General features: G+C 40.7%; 1 protein-coding gene across 1 annotated transcript in view; it reads left to right on the top strand.

Annotated features, from left to right (window-relative positions):
- Positions 1-27,458, top strand: part of LOC120526697 (cadherin EGF LAG seven-pass G-type receptor 2-like) — a 125,454-nt gene that overhangs the window by 88,776 nt on the left and 9,220 nt on the right. Inside the window, 23 exon segments of the mRNA XM_039749856.1 lie at positions 1,470-1,655; positions 1,882-1,995; positions 3,829-4,003; positions 4,439-4,580; positions 4,664-4,784; positions 4,861-5,044; positions 5,296-5,397; positions 5,899-5,993; positions 8,843-9,052; positions 9,269-9,452; positions 9,546-9,689; positions 10,033-10,198; positions 10,348-10,515; positions 16,496-16,622; positions 16,752-16,952; positions 20,881-21,055; positions 21,271-21,383; positions 21,520-21,602; positions 21,687-21,813; positions 21,970-22,086; positions 22,243-22,373; positions 22,476-22,567; positions 22,803-22,976. Of these exon segments, the coding sequence (XP_039605790.1) occupies positions 1,470-1,655; positions 1,882-1,995; positions 3,829-4,003; positions 4,439-4,580; positions 4,664-4,784; positions 4,861-5,044; positions 5,296-5,397; positions 5,899-5,993; positions 8,843-9,052; positions 9,269-9,452; positions 9,546-9,689; positions 10,033-10,198; positions 10,348-10,515; positions 16,496-16,622; positions 16,752-16,952; positions 20,881-21,055; positions 21,271-21,383; positions 21,520-21,602; positions 21,687-21,813; positions 21,970-22,086; positions 22,243-22,373; positions 22,476-22,567; positions 22,803-22,976 (3,331 nt within the window).

Here is a 27,458-nt window from a genome sequence, read left to right on the forward strand (position 1 = left end):
TGCCTTTCTCTCCAATTTGTGGTCAGCTGCATCCAGCAGCTGAATGTTTGCTTTAATTCCCTTTCATTTGTGTCCAGAACTTGATTGTCCACTGGTGGCAAATCAAATTGATAGGACATTGTTTCAGATGACAAACCCGTGTTTGCATAAGGTCCCACAATTCACACTGCATGTCAGGACAAATTCGAATGCCAGGATGTCCAAGGAACTCTCTGTAGACTTCCACAATCAAATTGTGATAAGGCATAGCAAGAGGATACAACCATTTCAGGATCACAGTGGCATCAATAAGTATGAAATGGAAGATGTTTTGAACCACCAGGACTCTTCCTAGAATAGCAGTCCAGCCAAACTAAGTAACTGGGTAAGAAGGGCTTTGGTCATGGAGGTGACCAAACTGAGATTCAGAAGTCCTAAGCTGAGATGGGAAAACCTTTTAGAAAGAGGACCATCTCAGCAGCACTCCATCAATCAGACATTTATGGTAGAGTGACTAGATGGAAGCCACTCTTGAGTAGAAGTTTTACAAATGTCATTTTCAAGGACCCTGAGAGCATGAGGAAAAAGATTCTCTGGTCTGTTGAGACAAACAGTGATCTCTTTGGGCAGACATCCAAGCACAATGTCTATCCAAGACAAGGCATTGTTAATCACCTGCCTAATCCCATTCCCTACAGTGAAGAATGGTCGTGGCAGTATTTTGCTATTGGGGTGCTTTTCTGCGGGAGGGAAAGGAAGACTGGTCAAAACTGAAATGGGGATGAAAACAGCCAAATATGGAGAAGTCCTTGAAGAAAACCTGCTTCAGCATGCACATGACCTCAGGTTGAGCCAAGGGTGCATTTCAACTTTCAGCATGTCAATGACCTGACACATACAGCCAAGACAATGCTGGAGTTTCTTTGGGTCAAATGTGCAGACTTAACTTCCATATAACATCTGTGGAGAGACCTGAAGATGGCAATTCACAGACATTTCCCATCCAATCTAACACATTTGAAACTGTCCAAATCCAGGTGTATAAAGATTGTCGAGACTTCCCCAGGAATACTCAAAGCTGGAATTGCTGCCAAATGGTTTCTTCAAAGTAATGGATTAAGGTCTGAATGCTTATATGAAATGAGAGATTTCAGTTTTTGATTATTTAAAAATTTGCAAACTTTTCTGAAAACTTATCATACTTTTTCATTATGGGTAATTGAGTAGTTAATGGGCGCAATTGGCCAAGTGTATTAATTTAAAATGAAATCTGTACTACAGAATGTAAATTTATAAGTAAGAACTTGTTACTTTCTGAAGAAATCTTTCTTTTAAACTTAAGAAACCCTTTTAGTAAAATTCAGGGTCATAATTCTGAAAAGTGATCAGATGATCTCACACAAAGTATGTATTTCAGGGTGTTAGCCTCCCTTGGCTTCTGTCACTTCCCACAAATACTAATAACCACGTTTTGCTTGACGTGTTCACAGCTAAGCGAGGGGAACATCTTTTTAGCCCTGTATATTGGAAGTAGAAGTGTCTCCTCTCTAAGGCTGGACCAGGTGAAGGTCAACGATGGAGATTGGCATTATCTGCAAGTTGAACTGAAAAGCACACAAGAGGATTCAGACTCAAAATACCAAGCCATCATTTACTTTGACTATGGGCAGCACCAGGTATGTTGTGTTTCACAGGCTGCAGATAAGCAGATGGGCATAATTCAAAACTGTTATGCTATTCCTAATAAGCTGCGTGGCATGGTTGTGAAGACAAGTTCTCCCGTAAGAGTGAATCCTAAATTTAGATGATGACTTCAGACTTGTCGAATCTGTGGTTCATACCTACTTGGGATTTCAGTTGTAAGAAAATAATGATGTCTAAACTCACTGTTTTGCCCCACAGGCAAATACTGAGATTGATGCTGAGTTTCCAGGGCTAAAACTGAACAGTCTGAGCGTGGGTGGTATGGCTGGAGATAACGGCAGTGTTCTCCACGGCTTCAGAGGATGCATGCAGGTGAGCCAAGGGTGCTTATAGATGGGGTGTGGTGATGGGCTTATTTCATCAGGGTGAACTTACTTTCCATTGTGTCTCATCATCGTTTGTGCTTTTATTGTTAAAAATTTGTAAAGATGAAAATATAGTAATCTGTTGTCTGAGCCCACTTAATCCTGTTTAAGGATTGTGAGGAGTTGGAGCCTGTCTTGGCAAAGTCTGGCACAAAGAGAAACAGACATGTATAAGTCAGTCACAGGGTACATATTCACTCACACCAGACATATTTATAGTTTCATATTTAACATACACATACATCTTTATGACTTGGGAATCATTTTTAAATGACTTTAAATATAAATTTACTGAATATGTGTAAACCATTACATGGCTTAGGGAAACAGAGGTTGTCATAACAGAATTAGACACAAGCAGAAGCCAGCCCTAGATGGAATGGGATGCTGGTCCATTGTAAGATACACTGACGTTCTCCCTCAGGTTTTATTGTCAGGGGTTCACAGTACAAGAGAATTCTTACTCCCAATTCTCTCGTGAATGGTTTGCAGTAGCACAATATCAATAACAGCCGAGGACTACACCAGTAGACAATGAATGTAACATCAAGCAAGAAATACAAGAAAATACACATCAGGTCTGCTCATACAGTTTTAAGTATGGATGTATGTTGGGTAGCTTTATGATCAGAGGATATAAACTGTTCCCAGATGTAGCATTTCCAAATATCCTAACAGCTGGTTGTGAGGAGAGACAGGAGCATCCAAGTAAAACCCTAGGGAGTACAAACTCAACACTGCCAAGAACTAAATAGGGTTCAAAGCCAGTAATTTATCAAGTGGGAAAATGGTCCTAACTGGCTCAAAAATCTCAAAGTGATGCAAAAAACGTGTTATCAATTTTCCCAAGTTAGGAAACTACTCCTTACTTCACCAGGATTTTAGAGAGCTTATGAGCTGTCTGAACTCAGTAGGAGCTGTCAGAAGATGGTGTTCAGGCAGAGATTGGCACACACATTCTGGGAAAGGCTGACAGTTTTAGAAACACTGGACAACAATAAACTCACAAACAGATATCAGTTTGACAGAGATGGAATAATATTTGTCACAGATTGTGTCAGTTACATCACTGCTCCATCTGCGCAGAGAAACTATGTGCTGTCAGACAAAATGAAAGTGTAACTTTACATATAAAATGCAGCTTTTAACAGAATTATTAAAGACCTCTCCTGTCTTGCACGCTCACTTTTTGTACTCCTTGTTTTTGCACCGTTAGCACTTGACACCCTGAGATTCAGGGGCAGGTTAACTTTTAAGACTATTTATCAGCCTCTTGCACTAACAACAATATGAGTACGTATTGGTATATCAAATGCGTACTTCTCATATCTGTTCTTTGATGTTGTGTTTCATGTGTGTTGTTGTATTCCTTGTTTGTTGTTTGTAATGTACCATTGCCACTAGTCCATGAATGTCACTTTTACAACTTACACATAACTATGGATTTAAACTGAAATTGACCTGCTCAGATTGTGTTTGAGTGTGCTCTGTGACGTTGCATTCTAGACGTGTTCCTTCCTTTCATCTGTTACTGCCAGGGGCGGGTACCAACACCCCAACCCCGAACTGGATAAGCAGGATATAAAAATGGATGAACATGGCTTGTATTGAGACAACAAGTGTATGTACAAGAATGTGTGTTTACCTTGAACATTTCACTGGCACACACAAGAATTTTACTGAGCTCTTTATCTCCCAGTCATGTGCCAAGATGTTCGTGTATAGTGGAACTCTGTGATAAGCTTGTTATAATCTTGCCTGATGTGTTCTCTTGGGGCAGGGTGTGCGCATCGGTGAGACATCAGCCACTGCAGTGGCACTAAACCTGAATCAGGCAGAGAAAGTGAACGTGGAGCGTGGCTGCAGCCTTCCAGACCCTTGTGACTCCAACCCCTGTCCAGCTAATAGCTACTGCAATGATGACTGGGACAGCTATTCCTGCAGCTGCGATCCAGGTAATGAGAAGTTTAGCAGAAATGATGCAGTGGAGACTCACGTCTCTGTACGCTGCAAGTAATGGTGGCTCTGAGGGAGTTGAGTTGATCCAGACATTGGCAGTTAACTTTGTAGACCCTATAAGTGGATGTGTGAAGAGGAAGCAGTATGGAGAGATGTTCATCATTCTGGAATTGCACAGTGTAAGAGGGAACAAATAGAGTGGGAAGACCAGTGACTGTTGTGAATGTATTTCTGAGGAATGAGATAATGGAGTAACACAGGTGGTGATATCCATCCTGCAGATTTTGATGATTATCATAAAGGAGCAGGGACATAGAATTACACAGGGGCTGTTGTTCGCTCTGATTTGATTTGTAGTGGTCATCCTTATTGGAACTTTCCTTTTGACAATGTCCCGTTTCTCTGATGTGCCATGTGCTTTTCTTTCTCAGGCTACTATGGGGAGAGTTGCATGGACGTGTGTGATGTAAATCCCTGTGAGCACCACTCATCCTGTACACGCAAGCCAAGCTCCTCACATGGGTACATTTGTGAGTGCTCTGGAAACTTCTTAGGGCAGTACTGTGAGAATAAGTAAGTGACACCCTCCTCTTCCTCCTTCTCCTTCCACTGACTTTTCCTACTGGGTAGTTAATATTAGTGACATTTTTGTGCAGGATTGATCAGCCTTGTCCAAAGGGATGGTGGGGTCATCCAATGTGTGGACCATGCAGCTGTCAAATTGAGAAAGGTTTCGATCCTGATTGCAATAAGACAAGTGGACATTGCCGGTGCAAGGTGAGACCAGGAAAACAGGAAAGAGTGTGTAACCAGGAAGAAGAAGAGACATTCTAATGCCCATTTCTGTCTGCAGGAGAACCACTACCAGCCTCTGGGAAACGACACCTGCTATCCTTGTGACTGCTATCCTACAGGCTCCTTCTCTCGCACCTGTGACTTGGAAAGTGGGCAATGTCAGTGCAAGCCAGGGGTCATAGGGCGCAAGTGTGATCAGTGTGACAACCCATTTGCAGAAGTATCCATGAATGGATGTGAAGGTGCGTGTTTCCTCTATATGAGGGAGTAGGCGTACATATTATTTAATGGGTTCAGTATTCTGCATGTATAAAGGGCTTTCACATCAAAGATTACTTTTCGTAAGGTACAGTGTGAGGACTACTAATTGGGTGTGGTGTAATGTGAGAAAAATATGATTCTGAAAATCTGACAGTCTTCCTCACCTTTTTGCGATCTTTAGCCATAGATGGCCACTCCATACACACTAACAGCCTCATTTATTTTTCTGTAGTGATCTATGACAGCTGTCCTCGAGCTATGGAGGCAGAGATTTGGTGGCCCCGGACCAAATTTGGACTCCCTGCTGCAGTTCCCTGCCCAAAAGGATCAATAGGTAACGTTTTTGAAATCCTATTAAAAATAAAGTTGGTCTCAGACTATTTTAATCTATTGCATCCCACCTCAAACTGAGGCCTTCTGTATGCACTGCTAGGGTTGTAGATAGGTAAAGCCGGCAAGGCCCTTAAGATGTACCTCTGTTCACAGCTTATGTTTTAAGGGTTCTTTACATTCAAGTCTAATTTCTGTATAATTTTTTTTAGTAAGTACAAACTGAAAGCCCTGTGTACACTGTCTTTCTATCCCAGCTATTCACTCAGAATGCTGTGTAGACACCACTTGGTTGCATATGGTTTAGCGGCTGAGATGTTTCCTCCCATTTGGTCACATTTGAATTCTGAAACGCATAAAGTGACTGCAGCGGCTCTGGCATTCCACAAATACTGCTGCTGCCAACTTTGTACCAGTTTTAAGCCTTTTGAGTGAGTGTGTATCAGCAGGAGACACTGTCCCAATTTTTTAATGCTGATCCCACTTCCCATCTTCCTTTTCATAGGTACAGCAATCAGGCACTGTGATGAGCACAAGGGCTGGCTGCCACCGAATCTTTTCAACTGCACTTCTGTCACTTTCTTGGAACTGAAGCGTTTTGTGAGTATTCATTTTGCCTTTGCAGTTGGTTAAAGATGGATTCAACGTCATCATAACACTGAGAACATCGTAAACTCCATCTTAAGACTGATAGCTAATTTAAGAGTGTTCACTCAAAACCCATCGTAAATAAATAAGCATGTTAAAATCTTCTGTAATCTTCATCTCCCTGATCTAGTTGTTAAGTGCTTCTTAAAAGGTGGTCTTCTAGTACCAACTATAACCATAGACCGTGACCGCCACACAATACAGTATATTAAATTCACGCTACAGCAACTCTCTAAATATTTTGAATACTAAGATTTACACTTGTGATTATATAATTTTTATGATCAGATTCACTGAAGCATTTATAGTATTATGTTTACAGGTAAACTGTTAGGTTCATTTAAATTTTTTCTACTGCTGTTAATTACTGATGTACAGTATAAGATGATGATGATATTTGTGTTCTTCAAGAGTTTTTGAAGACTTAGTGTTCTAATGTTGCAGGTAGCTTTATGTTTATTGAGAAATTTTCTTTGTCGCAATTGGTTATGTGGAGAAATGGAAAGAAAGAAAAGAGAAGGACAGGAATTGGGAATTGATATGTTGGATAGAGATATACAGCTAGAATAAAGAAAGCATGCTAAGATGAATTCAGTGTTTGTGTCACTGACATTACCCACCCAATGAACCCAAAAGTTATGCATTACTTAGAATAAATCATTGGGCTGTAACTAATACCCATTCATACACCCTGTCTGTTGGAGCATTGGATGTACTGTACGTCTCCCTTTTTATGGATACTATGATACCAATTTGCAATATGTTAAAGGGCAAAAAACAAGAAGAGTGTTGGTGGAAGGCTACTGGGTGATAATGGGTATTTCCTTTGTGCATACCTGTTGACATCTATAATTAACTCTCAAACAGCATCAAAAAACAATACTGTGCCACTTGTCAGCCAACTCCCAACATGTAGAAAATAAAGACATAGCCATATGTCTTTACTGTTCAGCTGTTTTCATATATATATAAATATATATATATTCCCCATATCAGCGATTCCCAATTTGTGGGCCACGGCAGCACTGCTGGTGGGCTGTGACCCAATGGTGGGGCATGGCGGCATTGGAAGTGGGCTGTGGCTGACCACAGACGAAACACTCACCAATCCCCACACTACCCTCAACGCTCCAATGATTACACTCAGTTCACAGTGGCAGGATCGCAGGTGGGTTGTGGCTGATCCTGAATGATCTCCCCAACCCCAACTCTTATGATCGTCCTCGATTCACCAATGAAGAAAAGCTTTGACAATCACGCTTGGACCACCTCACTCTTCCCGGTCTGACATTCACACTAAATTAACAGAAGATCCCATATCCAACGCACCCCCAATAACCCCGGCACCCCCCACAAACCCCTTTGAGTTGCGAACACACCGGCATTAGAAAGACTGGGTTGTGACACCACAAAGGTTGGGAAACATTGCCCTATAAATATGAAGACAAGAAGTTAATCACACCATGCACTATCCAACGGTGTGTGGCAATTTTTAATGCATAATGGAATTTATTTACTTCATTGAATGATTGTAGAAAAATAACAGAATATATAAATTAAATATATACCAGGCTGTCCAGGTAGTGTCCATATGCCTGAAAGAGAGTAAAATAGGTTCTGTTATGCAGAATTATTCTCCTTATTGTATCTGTAAAATCAGCTCATGTTCCCAACCTTGAAAAGGTCGCTGCATGCCTTAGTAAACAACAAAATTGCTGTCACCAAAAAGAAGAACAAGTTTTCATATGTGCTTTTTTTATGACATGCCCGTCATTCCTTGAAAAAGGTATGTGTCCAATTTTGGGCTCATCTATACTCCTCGTATTTGATTTTACTTTTTATTAATTTCACAAGTCTTTTTTTATTCCACTGACTGACCAACAACAAAAACATATAATGATATTATTATCAAACAAGTTTTTCAATTCCCTTATAATGCTTTTTTGTAGCTTAGCAGCGCAGTTTACTAAGTAATAATTTATGCTTGCTTGTAAAGTGGTTGCTTAAGAGGGGTTTTGAGAAATGCACAAAAAAGTAGCTCATACTTTATGTACACTGTCATCGACCATGAGTAATACAAACGTCCAGATGAAATGTTGGGGTACCAACTGGGCCCACCCCAGTTACTCAAAATAACAATGCATGTTAAAAATAACAGGCACACGATGGTACAATAAGAGACAAAAACAATGTTCAGCCATTGCCTGCAGGTAAATGGGTCTAGAAAGTGGTAAGGCTTCAGGGTCGGAGCTCCGTCGGGTTGGCTGGCTTCTGTCACTGGACATCTTCTCGGAGTTTTGTATAACACAAGAGACAGAAGAGTTAGCGATTGGACCCCTGGTGTCCCGGGGTTGTATCCCTTGCCTCTGACAAGCCTGGAAGGTGACCCTACGTGTGTGCGTGACAATACACTTCTTAAATTTGCTCATTAATCAGATAGATAGATAGATATTAATCACTAAGATTCTTTATTTTTGGGAAATGAAGCCAAAGGATTTGTGAAGCGAGAGTTCTGTAGCCCATTAACTCAGAGGGGTGCCACCTGCTGCTCAGTCAAGAAATTTAGAAAGCTCATTAAATTGAGTTTGCAAAACTCCCGTAGTAGGCTGGCACATGTTTAAAGAGCTCTTTCTATGAAATGTTGAAAGCACAGACTTCTAGGAGTGGGTGCTACTAAACCTGGAATACCCATGTTAAGTCTTCCCTTTACTTTTCGAAACCTAGACTGTACCAGCTTCTTTTCTTTGTTTTTTATATACTGTTTATCATAATCTTCCTTTTTTTATCCTCCCTTAATCCAGTCTGACAAGCTGTCACGCAATGAGTCATTCCTGGATGCTGTAAAGTCCCGGCAAATGGCAATGATGTTGCAGAATGCCAGCCAGAACACAGCTGTATATTTTGGCAGTGATGTAAAAGTTGCATATCGACTCATCGACAGAATCCTCAAGTATGAAAATCTCCAGGAAGGCTTTGGTCTGGCTGCCACCCAAGATGTTCATTTCAATGAGGTGAGTATCTCCACATAAAACAGCCTGGGAATCCTTGCCTCAGGTATAGTTTAAACATATTTCCCTATAAGTATGCTTACAGCTAAGTAATCCCAGTGGGCTTTCATGGCTGAGCACATCCAGCATCAAGCTTAAGTGCTCATGTTGAGCTTATCTTGTGCGGCTTATGATCATATTTTTTGCTGTTCAGAAAATATTATGCTGCTATCTCCACAGAATCTGTTCAGAGTTGGCAGTTCTCTCCTGAACCCAAAGAACAAAGCTCACTGGGATTTGATCCAAAACACTGAAGGTGGTACAGCACAACTCCTACGGCATTATGAAGACTATGCCAATATACTGGCTCAAAACATGAAGAAAACTTATCTCAGCCCCTTTACCATTGTCACCCCAAATATCGGTAAGAAACCTGAAGTGTCATTGTGCTTCAGTAAGCTGAGATTCACATTACTTTCAAGATTGACTGACTGACAAACCCCTTGAATTTCTTTAGTGATCTCAGTGGACCGCTTAGACAAGATGAACTTTGGAGGTGCCAAATTGCCCAGATATGAAGCTTTGAGAGGGGCCAAGCCTATAGATGTGGATACATCTGTGACACTGCCAGACTCTGTCTTCAAACCTGCAGAGACTAAAAGTAAGTAAAGTCAGATCGACTTTTTTATAACCTTTAGGAAGAATGGAAAGGTCAGAGTATACCATTTTAAAAATGTTCAAATCTCAGTACCAAATCCCTATACAGGCCTACCTGAGTTGTTTTTCTCTCAGTCTGAAATTATTCCAGTTCTGTGTGCTTTTGGTGGTCTTTATTGTGAAGTGTACTGTAGAAAATAATGACTCAATATCCAATGGAGAAACCTTTATATCTGCTGCTCCTCTTCTACAAATTGTAAAAATGTTGCCTCCTTATTTCTTGTACTTCTATTGCTTCCATTTATCTCAATCTTCTAATGTATCATGATGTTAAATTCTTTGTGCAGCATCCAGAATCACAGAAGCCCATATCAAGGAAGATAACAGAACAATGAATAGGAAAAGAAGGCACCCTGACCTTTCTGGGCAAGAGGCCATAGCTAGTGTCATCATTTACCAGACTTTAGCCACACTTCTACCTGAACAGTATGATACGGACAAGAGGAGTCTGAGGTATTTGAGCAAACACATCGCCGGTCTTTTCCTATCAAACCAACAAATCTTAAGAACACACCATGTGCCCTAATGACATTTTAGTAATATAGTCAATATAGTGGTGTCCTGTGCTCTTGTTTGAAACAACCGTGTATGCTTCTCTCCAGGGTCCCAAAAAGGCCAGTGATCAACACGCCAGTGGTCAGTATATCCATCCACGACAATGAGGAGCGCTTGCAACATATACTGGATAAACCGATTACTGTGCAGTTTCGGCTTTTTGAGACAGAGGAACGTTCAAAGCCCATCTGTGTTTTCTGGAACCATTCCATTCCGTAAGTCCAGATCTTGTCATCTTTTTTTTTTTTTTTGAACTATTTTATCTTACACTTATTACCACTTAAATCAAGACCTTGAGTGGCTTTCTATATAACCAACTTTTACATATAGTCTATCAAGAATGTAACATCTCATCCAGAATCACCTTAAAAGCTGGTACGTCTCTGTTCCCTGTTCCCATAAGCCTTTGTGTGAAAAAGTCCTTTCTGGCTCAAGTGCACTTTCCCTTAATTTCCACTTGTCTTCTCAAGTATGTGATACAGTATTTGTCTGAAAGAATTGGGTTTAATCAGTTTTATCAATGACTATTAGAATTATAAAGATACAGTGGAACCTCGGTTTGCAAGTAACTTGGTTTACGAGTGTTTTGGAAGAGGAGTTAAAATTTGTAAGAAATTTTGACTTAATCAATCAATCAATCAACATTTATTTATATAGCACATATTCATACAAAAAAAAATGTAGCTCAAAGTGCTTTACAAAATGAATAGAGTAATAGAAGACACAATAAAAGATAAACATAAGTCAACATTAATTAACATAGAATAAGAGTAAGGTCCGATGGCCAGGGTGGACAGAAAAAACAAAAAAAACTCCAAAAGCTGGAGAAAAAAATAATAAAAAAATAAAATCTGTAGACTTAATAAACGAGCAACGTCTTACAATACGAGTAGTATGTATGCACTTTGTCTGCTGAGCGTCATGTAATCATAACTGAGCTAATGGTTCTTCTCTCTCTCTCTCTCTCGCTGCGGGATTGTGGGCAATTCTCCATTCTGAGTCGGTGTGCCTCACTCATATAGTCAACATCCGTACGAGCGTATACTGTTTACTACAGCATTGTGACTGTGTGTGTGTGTGCTGTGACGTGAGAGTCCCCGTCTTGTACCACCAGCTTTATTCAGCTTGAAACAGCAACAGCGCGGTTATTTATTGTAGCAGAATCTGCCACTCTCCTATACACAGACACAGCAGTCAGGCAGGGTCATGGCCAAGCAGTACTGTGCCCTGTGCATTTACAATGTTCCTTGTTCCTTGTATCACCTATCGATGGCAGGCGCTTATAGCATTTCCGCGGTGTTTTCGGATTCGCTTTTACGGCAAACCGCTACAGCACTGGGAGACTGCGATTGCTTTAGGACGCCCTTCTGCATGTCATCCCGTTGGGTGGAATCCCACAAGAGTTTAGAAACTCACTCACACCAGCCATGATTCTTTTCAAAGGTAAAGTGCAGGTTAATTTGTTTTATGTATTTTTACTTTATATTTTGTATTAATCATTTTTTATGAATAGTTTTGGGTTGTGGAACGAATCATCTGAGTTTCCATTATTTGTTATGGGGAAATTCACTTTGATATATGAGTGCTTTAGACTGCGAGCACGTTTCTGGAACGAATTATGCTGGCAAACCGAGGTTCCACTCTATAGGTTAATTATTGTTATGTATTCTTTAATACATATTTTTTTTATTTATTTAACCACTTTTATACATATGTACTGTATACTCATATACAACATTTAAAACCATCGGCTTAAAATTGCGTTAGCCCTTCTCATGCCGCGAAAACAGCTCCGACACGTCCAGGCAAGGACACCACAAGACTCTCTGACTGTGTTCTGTGGTATCTGTTAGTCTTCAATAAGCACACCATTCTGAATATGAAATATGTTACTTAAAAAATGCACAATATGTGAACTGAAAGAGAACTGCAATACTATCATTACAAAAACTAACAACATCCGTGCATGCCAAATAGGAAGATACATTGTCTTAAAAGGGACAACAACAGTAATTCCATCTGAGTATGTTTACCATGATAATGAACTTAAGAGTATCTGGCAACAAGATATTAGCAGTTGATCCTTTAATTCCTGTTAAGTTTCAAGATGGGACCTCCATGGATCAGACTTGTTTTTCTAGCACCTCCCACAGATGCTCAATTGGATTGACATCTGGGGAATATGGAGGCCAAGATAACATGCTGACTTCTTTGCCTTGTTGCGCAAACTGTTCCTGAACACTTGTTGCATTGTGGCAGGGCGCATTATCCTGCTGAAAGAAGCCACTGCCATCTGGTAATACCATTGTCATGAAGGGGTGCACGTGGTCTGCAACAATTTTTAAGCAGGTGGTACATGTCAAAGTAACATCCACATGAATGCCAGGCTCCCGGCAGAACATTGCCCAAAGCATCACTGTGGTATAGCGGGTCTGTGGCTCAGAAAGTGGCTGTTTTAAATACTGTAAATAATTACCACACTCACTTCTTTGTGTTGGGGGTGTTGTAGCATGGTGAGAGCGGTTCCTGTTTGCGATGCAGGAGCGGACAGCCCTGCACTTAGTGCCCAGGTGCAGGATCGCCTGTGACCCTAACTGGCACCAGGAGCTGCTGATTGCCACAGCCATGCCATGTCCCCGCAAGTGCAGTGCAGGAAGGAGGAAGGAAAAAAACAAGGAGAAAGAGGGAAAAAAAAAAAAACAAACTGAACAAAATAATAAATAATAAAATAATAATTCATTACATTTATATAGTGCTTTTCTCAGTACTCAAAGCGCTATCCACACAGGGAGGAACCAGGAAGTGAACCCACAATCTTCCATAGTCTCCTTACTGCAAAGCAGCAGCACTACCACTGCGCCACATGTGAGGACCTAACAAAGAGAGCAGCACTGGGGTGGAGAGAGAAAACAAGCCAGCCAGCCAGTATAGGGAAAGGCAGCGCGGTCGGTGGTCCCACGATGGAGTGAAGGATCAACGCTGTAGGGATAGGATCGTCCTCACTGATTGTTCAGAGGCGTGGGTGTGATCAAGGTGGTGTCCTTTCAAGGGATCGAAGGTAAACCAGTGCAAGCGAGAAGAAAGACGAAAGGAAAACTGGCTCCGAGCTAACGCCACACGAGGCAGCCAAGACTTGGGTCGGGTTGGAGAGGACCATGGCTGTTGTAGTCTGCAACAGCTGAGTGAGCTATGGATGAGCTGGGGAGACTAAGAGAGAACGTGGAGCCAACTTGCACCATCTCAATCACATTGCCCTCCACTGGCTTAACTTCTTCTCAGAGTGCAACCTGCTGACATCTCTAACCCGGTTAAACAACACACACACCCAGCCATCCATTGGGTCTAAAAGAAAACGTGCTACATTGGACCAGGCCACCTTCTTCCATTGTTCCACAGTCTAGTGGTGATGCTCACGTGCCCATTACTCAGCCCCATACACTGCAAGCAGTGTTGCACTGTGTGTTCTGACATCTTGCTCTCATGGCTAACATTAAGTTTTGCAGCAATTTGTGCTACAGTAGCTCTCCTGTTAAATCGGGACTGTGGACGAAGACTTCAGACCAGACAGCAGGTGTGGTTATAAAGCAGCTTTATTTTGCAGAGTCACAGTGAGAAGAGTTTCAGAAAAGCAGACAATATACATGACAGCGTCCGAGCTCTTCTGAACCCCATCTGTTGGGTGGGGCAAGTTTTTATACCCATAGAATGCGTGATTTAATATCATTATGAAATGTAACAGTCAACACTTTATTATACACAATCCTTGAGCCCCTTCAACGTCCCTTGTAAAACTTGATTTCTTGGCCCCTTTTGTTATGGCGCTCAGATGTAAGCTAAGGGAAAACGTGATAAGGCAGACTCATGTGTGGAATGCTTAGACCTTGAGTCCTTTGCACAAATATTTTTCTGTTTGCTAAAACAAAGCATGCTTTTACATGGTTTAGTAAAGCCTACTTCTCAGACATGAATTAGTACAAGGGAACGAAGAGAACATTCGTCTTCCACAGGACATACCGGTCAGCCTTTGCTCCTCAATGAGCCTTGAGTGCTCACCACAGGGCACCGCAATTCATTTTTCCCTACCGCTGTGTATGGCTTGATTGACCCAATCACAATTTAATTTACACTTTAGCTAATGTTGTCAACTGCTATCTATTTGTGTGAGAAGAGGGGCTCTGAGCCCGAGTCAGGAGTTAGGCTTGATCTGAAAGAAAGGTACTGTATGCATGGAAGCGATGTTACTTTTGTATGTATGTGTATTTCTTTATACCTTTTCATTGTTTTTATCGATTACTGTATGTGTTTTATTGTTTTTAAGATATCCCTTTTAATTTGCATCACTCATTTTTTCTTCAAAAATTAAACAATTTATCCAAAAAAATTATCCATTGTTCCCAAAGTTCATTATTCGAAGGACCTTTTCTCCAAGGATGCACTGTATTATTTATTTTAGTTACCCTTTACTCCACATAATAGTTTTTTTTTTTTAATGCAAAATGTTTTCTGATGTGCGCATTTACCATTTCATTCGTAAACCCGTGTAAAACTCTAATTTATGGAGTGTTGTCCAAAATGTTTTATGACAGAATTGATTTTTTTCCCTCCCCTAGTATCTAGTTTGAAATACTTTGCCATAACAACTTCTTCAAGCGTTTGGTCTTGGCTAGGCCTGTTAAAGCCCATTGAAGCATTCCTTGTGTGATTTTGGGCCATGCCAGGAATAAATTCTTGTTGTTGTTGTACACTCATCACCAAACTGTTGGCTCATTCTTTTAAAAGGCTTTTCCAGGCCTAGCTCTAGCCATTTTTAGCTATGTCCACACTACTATGTTTTCATTTGAAAAAGGTGCTTTGAAATGAAAACATTCTCTGTCCACACTAGCGTTTTCACACAAAAATGAGCAAAAACAAATACGATGTACACATTTGCATACAATGGGCACTAAGACAGAACGTGGAGCCAACTTGCCACATTTATATACAATGGGCATTGGTGGAGAAAATCCCTTAAGGGATAGTAATACTTCTGGCCATGGGATTTATCACAAATATGTAGCAGACAGTAAATTATTTGCCTTTTGTTCATGTATGCAGCATTCACACTGTAATAAATGTAATTTAGACAGGTAAGCAACACAACGAGCGGAACAGAAAGCAACTCCTCTGTGTCCGCTATGTTGGAATACGGTTTTCTTCCATGACGGGAGACCATAAATGAGGGCTGGCCTCAGTACGACAGGCTGGTGTAAGAAATACGGGTGAGATAAAGTCCAAACGACAGAAGACACGATCAGATGTCTGGCCACGGGAGGTGCCGCTATTAACTCCACAGTTGCACAACTTTGCAGTTGTAAACTCCCCTTTCCAAATATCAAAGTAAGGAATAACTTCAAATGCAATCTGAACTCAGAAAGTACTTTAATTCCTGTTGCTGTGGTCTGTAAAAGAAATTAAATACATACACTAAGTCACAACGTTGCATACAAGTACACATTTTAAATACTCTGCACGTGTAAGTTTAACAAACATTTGAACCTCTTTATATCAAATTATCTATAATTGACTTACATCTCTGCAAGGACGCACAGCATTAATGGCTCAAGTGATGCGAGAAAAGGACAAACTATTCTCACAACGTGCAGCAAGTAAACAAAGGAACAAAGTGCGAAGCCTGAACTTTCACCCGGAAATATGTAAGACAACTGTTTCTAATATTCTGGCATTAGAGGTCGCCATTTAACCTGACAAATGACTTTCTGACAGAGACCGTTGTAATGAGCAGAATCCAACCCGGTAAAAGGACACCTAGTATGCAGAAGCCAATCAGAGCACGATTACAGTCTGCATTTCACTCATCCACACCACAATGCTGAGGCTGCATTTTAATGATTTATATGGTTCTGAAGAGCGTTTTCAACTGTCTCCATTTTTGGGTGATTAAAAACTTGGGAGGTGTGGATAAAATGCAAAAAGTGAAACTAATGTCTGCGTTTTAAAGTTTAAAGGTACTGTGGACATAGCCTTAGTTACACTTTGTTCTCTTTTCTTGTTTAGAATCAGTTGCTTTGAAACTGGGTGACAGAGCAGGCTAACTTGAAAGTTTCCATTTTATTCTCACTAACATACAGCTAACCTTTGTATCAAATGATGTTACAGGCCAGCCGTGACCGTCAATGTTTGTATTTTACCTTACAGAATTGGAGGCACAGGTGGGTGGTCAGCTAAAGGTTGCGAGGTGGTCTTTCGCAATCAGAGCCACATTAGCTGCCAGTGTAATCACATGACAAGCTTCGCAGTGCTCATGGATGTGTCCCATCGAGAGGTATGTCAGCTATTGCCTCTAAACTTCAGGAGCTTGTAAATAAGTATCAGTATTATGTGCTGCTTAGCTGAAAGATGGCAAGTGTGTGCTGACGTACAGCAATGTTACTTTTGTTTATTTTTTTTCCAGAATGGAGAGATCCTGCCCCTCAAAATGATCACTTATGCCACTGTGGCAGTAACCCTAGGTAGCCTCTTTCTGACCTTTGCCATCCTTGTCCTGCTGCGCTCCTTGAACTCCAATCAGTCGAGCATCAGTAAGAACATGGTGGCAGCACTTTTCTTCTCTGAGCTCATCTTTCTGCTGGGCATCAACCAAGCAGACAACCCGGTGAGAGACTGTTTGAGTGTATTTGTGTGTCGGTGTGCTAAACCAGGTGAACATGTGCTCATGTGAGTTGATCTGTACCTAAGTTTGTATTTTGTTTGGTCCATGTGTATGTTTAGGGAGGAATTCAATATTAGAAGTAATCCAAATGCCTGTTTTTTCATGTTATACTGCGTACAGCATATGATTGAAGCTATATGGTACAGCAAAAAAGTGACACGATAGGCTACTATTAAAGCACACTCACTGTTATGGACTAGTGGGAAAGGAACATTTCATAGTATAGGCAACTTTTACAACACTGTCAAACAGCAGAAGGGAGAAACACATTTATGAGGGCACAACATGCAGCCGATGTTTGATCAAATGAATCGGAAGTGGGCTCCCGTTCAACATTTAGTGGCAGAATAGGGAGTGATGGGTTGATAGCAGCTTTCAGAATGCAGCAAGTGCATGGTACTAACTGCAAACAAAATGCATCTTATTACTTTATTATGAGTAACAGGTGTGCATTCAAGCCATCTTGAAAGCCAAATAACACCAGGGTTGCTGAAGTATACAAAAAGGTTTATTATATATAAAAAAATTGAGTGTCAAGGTTAAAAAAAAAAAAAGTAAACAAAATCCTAATGCTACTCTAGGCCTCTTTTTATGCAGGCTGTGGGTGCCTTCTGTTGTGCAGGGTGGCTGATTCAGTTGCCTACCTAAACTATAACGCTAGGATCCCATTCTGAACGTACCTTTTTTCTTCTGTTCCCTTTGTCTGGCCTCTCTTCCTCCTGCAAGTTGAGCGCTTGCCACAAGCTCTCCTCTCAATACCTAACTGGATTAGACATCATCAGGAATAGGGGTTTTTAAACCCTGCTCAGGAGCTACTTCCAAGGATACCCTGGAGTAAACGTCTGGGGTCAAGAATGGACTTGGTGATTCCAGAGGGCATACTTCAACAGTTCCTTTAGTGTCCCAAAGGTTTCCCTGTAATACTGAACCACAGGTTGCCCATTCACTCCCCATTACATTCCAACCTGCAGAGAATCTGCTTCAGGGGACTGTTACATAGTTAAGAAACACAGCATCCTGTAGTGGGGCATTGCCAAATTGCTCTCTCTCTCTCACCCTGGGCATCTTAGGGCTTGGCTCCTGTTTTGTACTTCACTGAATTGCCTGCAGCCCCGATTCCAATCGAGTCCCCCTGCTACTTTAAATATTGTTTTTAGAGCTCAAAGCAGCTGTTATTGATTTGAACAGAGTCAGTTCTTTTTTGTGTTGTACTCTTTACTGACTAGAGTCTTACAACAGTTAGCTGATTACAACCATAATACTTTAATGGACATTACAACAACAACAACATTTATTTATATAGCACATTTTCATACAAAATGTAGCTCAAAGTGCTACTATTAGACAAACTTGACAAGAGCAAGCCATTCAGTCCATCAAAGCTTGCCAATCCTCTCCACCTAATTCTTACAAAACAGCATCTAGTTCGAGTTTTGAAGTCCATAAAATCCTGCTGTCTACCAAACAACTTACTAACTTATTGCATATGTTTGTGTGAAATTTAACCTTAGCAAGTTTCCAGTTTTGTCCCTGTGTTCTTGATGAACTCATTTTAAAGTCACAGTCTTGATCCACTGGACTAATTTCCTTCATCATTTTAAACACTGCAATCATGCCACCTCTTTTGCTTAAACTGAAAAAGGTCACATCCTCAGCCTTTGCTCATAATTCATACCCTGCTGTCCTAAAATCAGCCTAGTCGCTCTTCTCTGGACTTTTTCTAGCACTGTTACGTCTTTTTTGTAGCCCAAACACCTAAACTGCACACAGCACTCCAGGTGAGGCCTCACTAGTGTGATATAAAGCTTACGTACTGCATAACCACTTCTGACTTGTACTCGACACACCGTGATGTTCTATTAGCTTTCTTAATGGCTTCTGAACACTGCCCGGAGGTTGAGAGTGACGAGTCCACTATGACGTCTCATAAGGTTTCATTTCAAGTGGTGTATTCAAACCTAACATTTCTACTTTCTATGTGCAATACTTCACATTTACTGACATTAAATATCATCTGCCACAAATCTGCTCAAGTCTGTATGCTGTCCAAGTCCCTCTGCAGTGATTCACTTGATTCTTGATAATCTGCCAATGCACCTAGCGTGGTATCTGCAAACTTAACCAGCTGGTTGTTTATACAGTGAACCCTCGTTTATTACGGTTAATCCGTTCCAGACTCTACCGTGATAAATGAATTTTCGCGAAGTGGGATTCTTTATTTATAAATCGAATATTTTCGCAGTTAGAGTATAGAAAACCTGTTTACGACCTTCTAAATACGTTTTTTAACATTATTAGAGCCCTCTAGACATGAAATAACACCCTTTAGTCACCATTACACTCGTATTACTCAATATATTAGACAAAATAAGAGAAAATAAGACATATTAGACGTTACAAATATCATATTACTAGGCGCACTCTCCTTTTAAGGCGACCGACTTTTATCCTCAATTTTTGTGCGCTCCATGTGTACATCAGGCATGTAAGTGTAGAGAATGAGAACATCAAAGTGCCCATTCATAACATCTCCCGAAAACCTAAGTTTTTTTTTTATCCCCTCAAGTACCTGTCCAAAGTCGTACAATGTCAGCCCGAATCTATACCGCTAAAGACGGAGTTTCATGCACTAAATAAGCTATAGATGAGAATAAGCAAGCACCATCTCCCCTGATATTTACTACGTGGTGAGGCATTTGTACTCCATCAACATTAATTATTTCCAGACACATAATTTTGTCTATTTTTCCAGCGCGCAGCACAAAAGCAAGGGAGCGATGAGAGCACCAGAACTCTGCTCACATCGCGTCGCTTCGTACATCAAGCCGCAAGTAGTAAGTCTGTAATAAGCGGAATACCGCTACGCTTTGCACTCACAGGACGGAAGGACAATCCCGAACGCTTTTATATAGTAGATTATTGTACTGTACATTTAATTGCACACAACCACTAACCTATGAAGGCACGACCTCAGTAGGAGAGTCTTCAGAGGTGGTGCAGTATCTTCAGCAGGTGCATTGTTGTCTTCTTCCGTTGAAGGAGTACTAGGAGTAGGCAGTGGGTATCTGGGTGCGCGGCTGAAGAACATCTTGATAGGCATGTGCTGGCGCTGTCTTTTCATATGCGTGAGGAGGCTTTTGTAGGGTATTGCCATCTTTAATCATATCCAAGAGTTTCACCTTCTCCTGGATAGTAAGCATCTTCGTCAGGCGCTTAGTTTTATTGTCAGAAGGCTTAGAAAAAGCAGCACGTTTAGGAGCCATCGTAGGGCTTAGATAAAAGTTCTCCGAAAGCGCATGCGTAGTGATGTAAGCGTGTATGAGAAAAAAATCGCGATAGAGTGAAGCCGCGAAAGTCGAAGCGTGGTATAGCGAGGGATCACTGTATTCCTATCCAGATCATTTATGTATATTTAAAATAGTAGCCACCCTAGCGCAGTTTATATACATAAATCTGACAGGTTTGCATACATAAACACACATTTCAAAGTAAACAAAGAAAAAAACAGAAATGAATCTCAGTGGTTAAACATAAGCAAAATAATGCCATGGTAAGGACATTACCAGTTGGAGGAGAGGAAAACAGAAACTCCAGTTGGCAGCATCCCTGGAGAAAATAATCGTCTCAGGCATTTGTTGTCATATAACAGGTATGATCACAATTTTGATGACTTATACAATAGATTATCATCCCCTGCTGTGCATTGTATAATATCATAAATAAAAAGGCCACAAAACTTTATTAAAATATGAAGGCGCTTGCTGTTCTGTCAATAACACCTGAAGATTTTGTAATTTCTTGTGTTTCTTCATATGTGTGATTCTAAATCTCTCTCTCTCTCTCTCTCTCTCTCTCTCTCTTTCTCCTCCAGTTTGTATGCACAGTGATTGCAATTCTGCTCCATTTCTTCTACATGTGCACCTTTGCCTGGATGTTTCTGGACGGTCTGCACATGTACCGTATGCTGACGGAAGTGCGAGACATCAACTATGGTCCCATGAGGTTCTACTATATGATTGGCTGGGGAGTCCCAGCCTTCATTACAGGTCAGTCTGAAGAACAACCCCATAAGCTCAAATCTTAACTTTTAAAGACTCGTCTTTCCCCGGAGTTCTCGCTGTTTGCTGCAGGCTTACTGCGTGTCTTTCAGTTGACATACATTATATGTGATTTCCATTGTACTAAAACTACAAAAGCTGCAAGGAAGTTCTTGGTGTCAGGTGATGGAAATGAGAGAGTAATATGAAAACTTTAATTACAGGGTTGGCTGTGGGTTTGGATCCAGAAGGCTATGGCAACCCTGATTTCTGCTGGCTTTCTATGTATGACACAATTATTTGGAGTTTTGCGGGGCCAATCGCATTGGCTGTTTCGGTGAGTATCACAGAATAATTTATATTGGGTTCTGTAGCCCTGGAACTTAAATGGATAATGATGGTGATTATCAACCTAGTCTTGCAGAACCTCCTTCAGGCTATTCTGATCAGTTTGACTTCTTTATTCCCCACAGATGAATGTGTTTGTTTCCATCCTTGCTGCTCGGGCATCCTGCTCACACAAGCACCATGGCTTTGAAAAGAAAGGCAGTTCTGTGTAAGTAGCAAGCACGGTGCCTGAAACACTTTGAACATGGCAGCAGCTCTCAAATATGACCTCCCTTATCTGTGCTTCTTTCAGTAATGGACTGAGAACGGCATTTTTGATTCTTTTGCTGGTCACTGTCACTTGGCTGCTGGCTCTTTTGGCCGTCAACAATGACACTCTCATCTTCCACTACCTCCTTGCTGGGTTCAGCAGTGCACAGGTAGGTTTCTGGGCTCTGGGCATGTTTGTCTTCTCAGCCATCAAATTTATACCATTATTGATTGAACTTCTTCCAAACAGTGCAGATGGAACCAGATCCATCTGGCCTTGTCTGCCTGCATCTCAGCTAACAGACGTATTCTTGTATTTTCCGCAGGGTCCATGTATTTTTTTCTTCCGAATTATTTTCAACAAGGAGGTGCGAAAAGCTTTCAAGTATGCCTGCAACAGGAAAAACGCTAGTGATATCCATGGCACAAAATCAACAGCATCAGTAAGTGCGCTGTGGAACATTACATCTTTTGGAAGTAAGATGTTTAAGGCACAGAATTCAGTATTGAGTAGAGCTAGTCCAAGTCATTCTGTACTGGATGAACTTGCAGGATATATTCAGATGACGTGCTTTTGTTTCTTTCCTTTTCTAATGCAGTCCTACAACTGTAATAGTACTTATGTGGATGGCCGGCTTTATCGCCCTCCTTATGGTGACTCCTCAGGCTCACTGAACAGCACTGTGCGCTCTGGAAAGAGCCACCACAGTTATATTCCTTTTGTGGTGCGGTAAGTTTGGGGTTGAAGAGTCCTTCATTTCTTTCATCGTATTGGTGTATCCTCAGACCAATTGGCATCTACGTAACGTGTATTTTTTTGGACTTTTTTCAGGGAGGATTCTGGTCTCAACAACAGCCAAGCCCACATTGGTCTAAATGACCACAGTGCCGCTTACTTCCATGAGGACAAGGAACATCCAGATGGTACAAAATAAATGGGACACAGTGGGGAGGGGGGGTTAAAGGTTTTGCACTTTAGGTGTTGCATGTTCTACTGGTCAGTGGAATTTGACCAGGCAGCTTTGGGCTTTAAAAGACTACAAATCGGTGAAGTAATATAATCAAATAATTACAAACTCTGTGCATGTAAAGTGTGGCATAGGTGCCAGACTAGTGTACTTTTACCTCTGCTAACCTTAAATATCTCTTTGTTACACAGACCATGACTCTGATTCTGACAGCGACTTGTCCCTGGAGGATGACCAGAGTGGCTCATATGCCTCAACCCATTCTTCAGACAGTGAAGAGGAGGATCACTTCCCTGCAGACCAGTGTTGGGAGAGTTTGGCATCACAAAACAATGAGAGAATTCCTGCTTTCAGCACACCCAAACGTATGTAGGACATAGGCATGAAATGCTTTTGTCACTGGAAGGATTGTTAGAAGATGTCATACATGCCAATTTGTACATTTTAATTGACTAGTGTTTAACTTGGTAGAGTAATATAAATTATGCTCTACTTTCCCCTATTATATTATTAATATGTAGCATTAGAATGCCTAATCTCACAGACCTATTACTGTTTATAAGGTATTATTGCATATACTGTAACTTATCCCCACCTTCCCTTCTATATCTATAACCTAAGGCAATTATATGTAGTAAAAAGACAAGCACGAGTTAAGTTACACATAAAATAATGTATTACTGATAATATTCATAAATAATAACAAAATGCAAAGTATATTTGAATATTGGCCACCATACAACCTGATAAAATGGTGATGTGTAGCTCAGGTGGCACACAGACTTGTAGTTACTTAAAATGTCTCTAGTTAAGGCATCATTGGTGCTCAGCTTTCAGCCACATGTCTGTTCAAAGAAATACTCATCAAACTGGTTTAAGACACATCCCCCAAATCCTGTCGTAAAATTACAAAGAAAAGTCGTAAACGGGGGGGGGGCAAACACGAATGCCTCTCACCAAAGTAACACTAAATTACATTGCCTCTCTTAAATTACAAATAAAGGCATACAAAACATTTATCAAGTTATATGCAAAATCTTACATCACAACAACTAGTAATCACCCTTCAGAGTTGTTTTGTCTTTTCAGGGTCCTAGGGTGCCCCGTTCTCCTTTTTACTCTTTGTTATGTACACCTTGTGACAAATCTGCCCCGCCACACGAAACGGGTTCATCATTACCGCTAACCTGTCCTACTTTAAGGCAGCTGTTAAAAAGGATAAGCCAATATCGCACCCTTTAGCCCACCACCGTACATACCTTTTTAAAATGTTCAGTTCAAACCCATGACTGACCATATACACCATGGGTATCGAACTCCGGTCCTGGAGGGCCACAGTGGCTGCAGGTTTTTATTCTAACCATCTTCTTCGTTAGTGACCAGTTTTTGCTGCTAATTCACTTCTTTTGCCTTAGTTTTAATTAACGCGACTCAGACAACCTTAGTTGTTTATTCCTTAATTAGCAGCCAAACAATAATGAGACACAAAACGAGTCGCCACATGACCAGCTCCCCTGTGCCCATCACACACTATCTGAAAGTAAAGAAAGGTGATGGCCTCAGTAAGGCTGAAAAAAACAGAAAAATCAACAGTTTTGGAAATGTCCGCTATGGCAGAATGAGAGCGGCAACAAGCCATGGAATTAAATAACGAGTTTAATTAACAGCAAGAATTGGCTTCTCATTAACCTCTTAACCGCCCTCTGCCGGATATATCCGGCATCGTAGCGTTATTGCTGACGCCATACTGCCGGAATTATCCGGCACATTTGTCTATGGTTATGTGAATGCCTGGCGCGTAGTATAACTGACGCTTTGGCGTGGGTATTATTACTACATTGTATTTCGATAACTCTGTGGTTGTATTAGCCAGAAACTTTTTCTTTTCTGGTCACGTGATAACCATTCAGAAGTGAACGTTGTGAATATGGCGAAATGTAAACTGAGTTCAAGTGAGGTTTTGCAGGCGATTTTGGACAATAATTCTGATCACGATTTTAGCAGTTCTGAAGAAGATTTTAGCGACAATGATGATCAGCAACGTGCGCTGCTTGATACTGTGAAAGCCGACGCATCGGATCATGGTGATGAGTGGGTGTATCCGTTTGAGGCAACGTGTAGATTTACTGTTGATGTAAACAATTACACTGCTGAGTAGTTTTATGAGCTGTTTGTGTCACCTGACTTGATCAGACATTTTGGTCATCAAACAAATCTGTATGCAGCACAGTTTATTGAGAAAAATCCCAATTTACCTCCACATTCCCGTGTTCATGCTTAGATAGACACTGATGAAAACGAAATGAAAAAATTCATTGGGATTTTGATGTGTATGGGAATAATCAGAAAACCAGATATTGAGATGTACTGGTCTACAGATCCTATGTATGCAACACCTATTTTTGCAGATACAATGAAACGTAACCGATTCTCTTTGCTACTGAAATTCTTTCATTTGAATGACAACAGCAATGAGCCAGATAAGAAAGATTCAAACCGTGACTGCTTGTTCAAGCTACCTGAGAAAATGTATATTTTGTGTTTTATTACGTGTTTGCCCATTTCTACAACTTGCACAACATTTAGTGGTAAATACTGCTTGAATAAATGTAAAAAAGTAAAAAAACGAAAATTGTTCAGATTTCGCCCGGCATGGACAATATTTAGGGAGTTGGCGGTTAAAGAGTTAAGAGATTAGTTGGAGTTTGAAATCCCAGTTTTAGCTGTTCATCTGTTGGCTCGCTTCACATTTCATTTCTGTTTTGCTGTCATTTAATGAAGGAAAGAATCAATTCAGAGGACTGAATCCTTAAAAAACAGGGCTATTAAAATGAAGGGAAAAGGAGTTAATTAGCAGTGAAAACAGATCACTGATTAGGAAAAGGATTAGAATGAAAACCTGCAGCCACTGCGGCCCTCCAGGCCTGGAGTTCCACACCTCTGACATACAGTATGAGAGAAAAAAATAGGCAGATGACAATATCCATAAGCACTGAGAAATGTATTATACAAAAGAGAAGAAAAAACAACAATCCCTTTCATCTGCAAACCCAAAAATAACCCTTATACCTGTAAATACAAAAAAAATATATACACATTGAAAATATCACTCCCCCAGTTCCCCTTCCGAAGTTCACACGCAAGTCCAAAGTTCCAGCCCAACTAACTGTTGGCAGCAGGTGAAATGAAGAGTAGAATTGGAGGCCAACCCCGAACAGTGAAAGTCTTAACTATAAAATGTTTTACAGTCAGTCTGCGCCATGGTAAAGAAAAATAAGGTCTGTGTGAGCTCACCCAAGTCCTTTGGAAATAACGGAACGCCAAATTCACAATCCACAGGAGTGAATCGCCGACTTCTACCTAACAGACAGGCCTTTAGGAGCTACAGAACCTCTTCTCGTGGCCCGGTCAGAAGATGAGCTGTTTAGTCTGATTTTTCTGTCTTCTCCTTGACTGTTCTACCCTCCTTTTAAAAATGGCACGCCTTATGCAAATTTCCCCCAGAAAAAAAAAAGGAAACCGGATGTCTCATCTTCTGGGGCACCCACTGTCAATCACAGTCTGTAAGTATTATCCACACAAGCAAACCCGACAGACAGCAGAAAACACATTACATCTATTTATGTGGCAGTGCTACATCGTTAAAAGAATATCTCAGATCCCGTACTGTTACCACACTGTCGTGTGGTATTGTAAATCAGCACGTACCTCTTCCATTTACAACTGTAACTTCAGGCAGTTAGATAGAATACCAGAAAAGGAAGAAGAGAAAAAAGTTGCACATTTGTTTATGTATTACAGATAACATGCCCAAAACTTCAGCAGTGTTCAAAGGAGCGTTGTTAAAATGATAGTAATACAAATTTGGGTAATAATCAGTTCATCTTGCGTAGACTATCAGGTGGCTCTTGTCCGATTTGATCCAACATGGGCTTTCAAATTGGCTGCCATGGGAAGTGATATCCTCCTAACCCAATGGTTCTCAAACTGTGGGGCGGGCCCCCCTAGGGGGGGTGTGAAGATGTGAAAAAAAGAAAACAAGAATCGAAAATATGAAAAATACATTGATTGAAACCAAAACAAATTAACTTAAACTACATTCTGATACTAGAAAGATAAATATAGAGTTAGATAAATGTCGATAAAAGTTAAGTAGGTATAATAAAGTATGCATCTATGATATATCACTAATTAAAAAAGAACAAATTGGTATTAGTGGGCTCCTTTCAAAAAAAATGTTAGGGTTGAGAAACACTGTGCTAATCAATGGTTGGAATAATGGCAGAGAGAGTTTCTTTATCCCTGTCTTTATTTTACTCCAGCTTCCTTTATATGCCATCTGCACCAATGGAATAAGCGGACTGCCCACTTCATACCAATCGTGTTCAGCCACAACTCACATTTTAGCCTAGTCCAGCTGCAGTCTGTATTCTCCCAGGCTAGCTGGCCTGGTCAGAAAATTGCTGCTTTGAAATTTCAGTTCGGGGATACCTGCATGCAAAGGTTTTATTTGAAAAATAGTTTGGCTTAAATATGTATATTATTAGACATAGGTTGATAAAAAATGTTTTATTATTTATGTGCCTAGATATCTTTCTCAGTTACAAGAGTAAAGAGTGTCTGCATAATGGTAGCCACAATAAAACACGTCATAATTATGTGATGCGGTGATTCCAGAACTCTGCTACAGTATATGCCTGCTCAACCTCAGTAGGTAAAGAAGCTCACTGTGCTGTAGTAGTGGTCTTCACAGCCTACTTTAAGCAGAAAGAAAGATTGCCACAACTGTACTGTGTTGACGTCCTGTGTAAAACATGAAATGTTGTGTGCCTTACTACTCATAACTG

This window comes from Polypterus senegalus, chromosome 3 (genome assembly GCF_016835505.1).
Source record: "Polypterus senegalus isolate Bchr_013 chromosome 3, ASM1683550v1, whole genome shotgun sequence".
NCBI classification, from domain to species: domain Eukaryota; kingdom Metazoa; phylum Chordata; class Cladistia; order Polypteriformes; family Polypteridae; genus Polypterus; species Polypterus senegalus.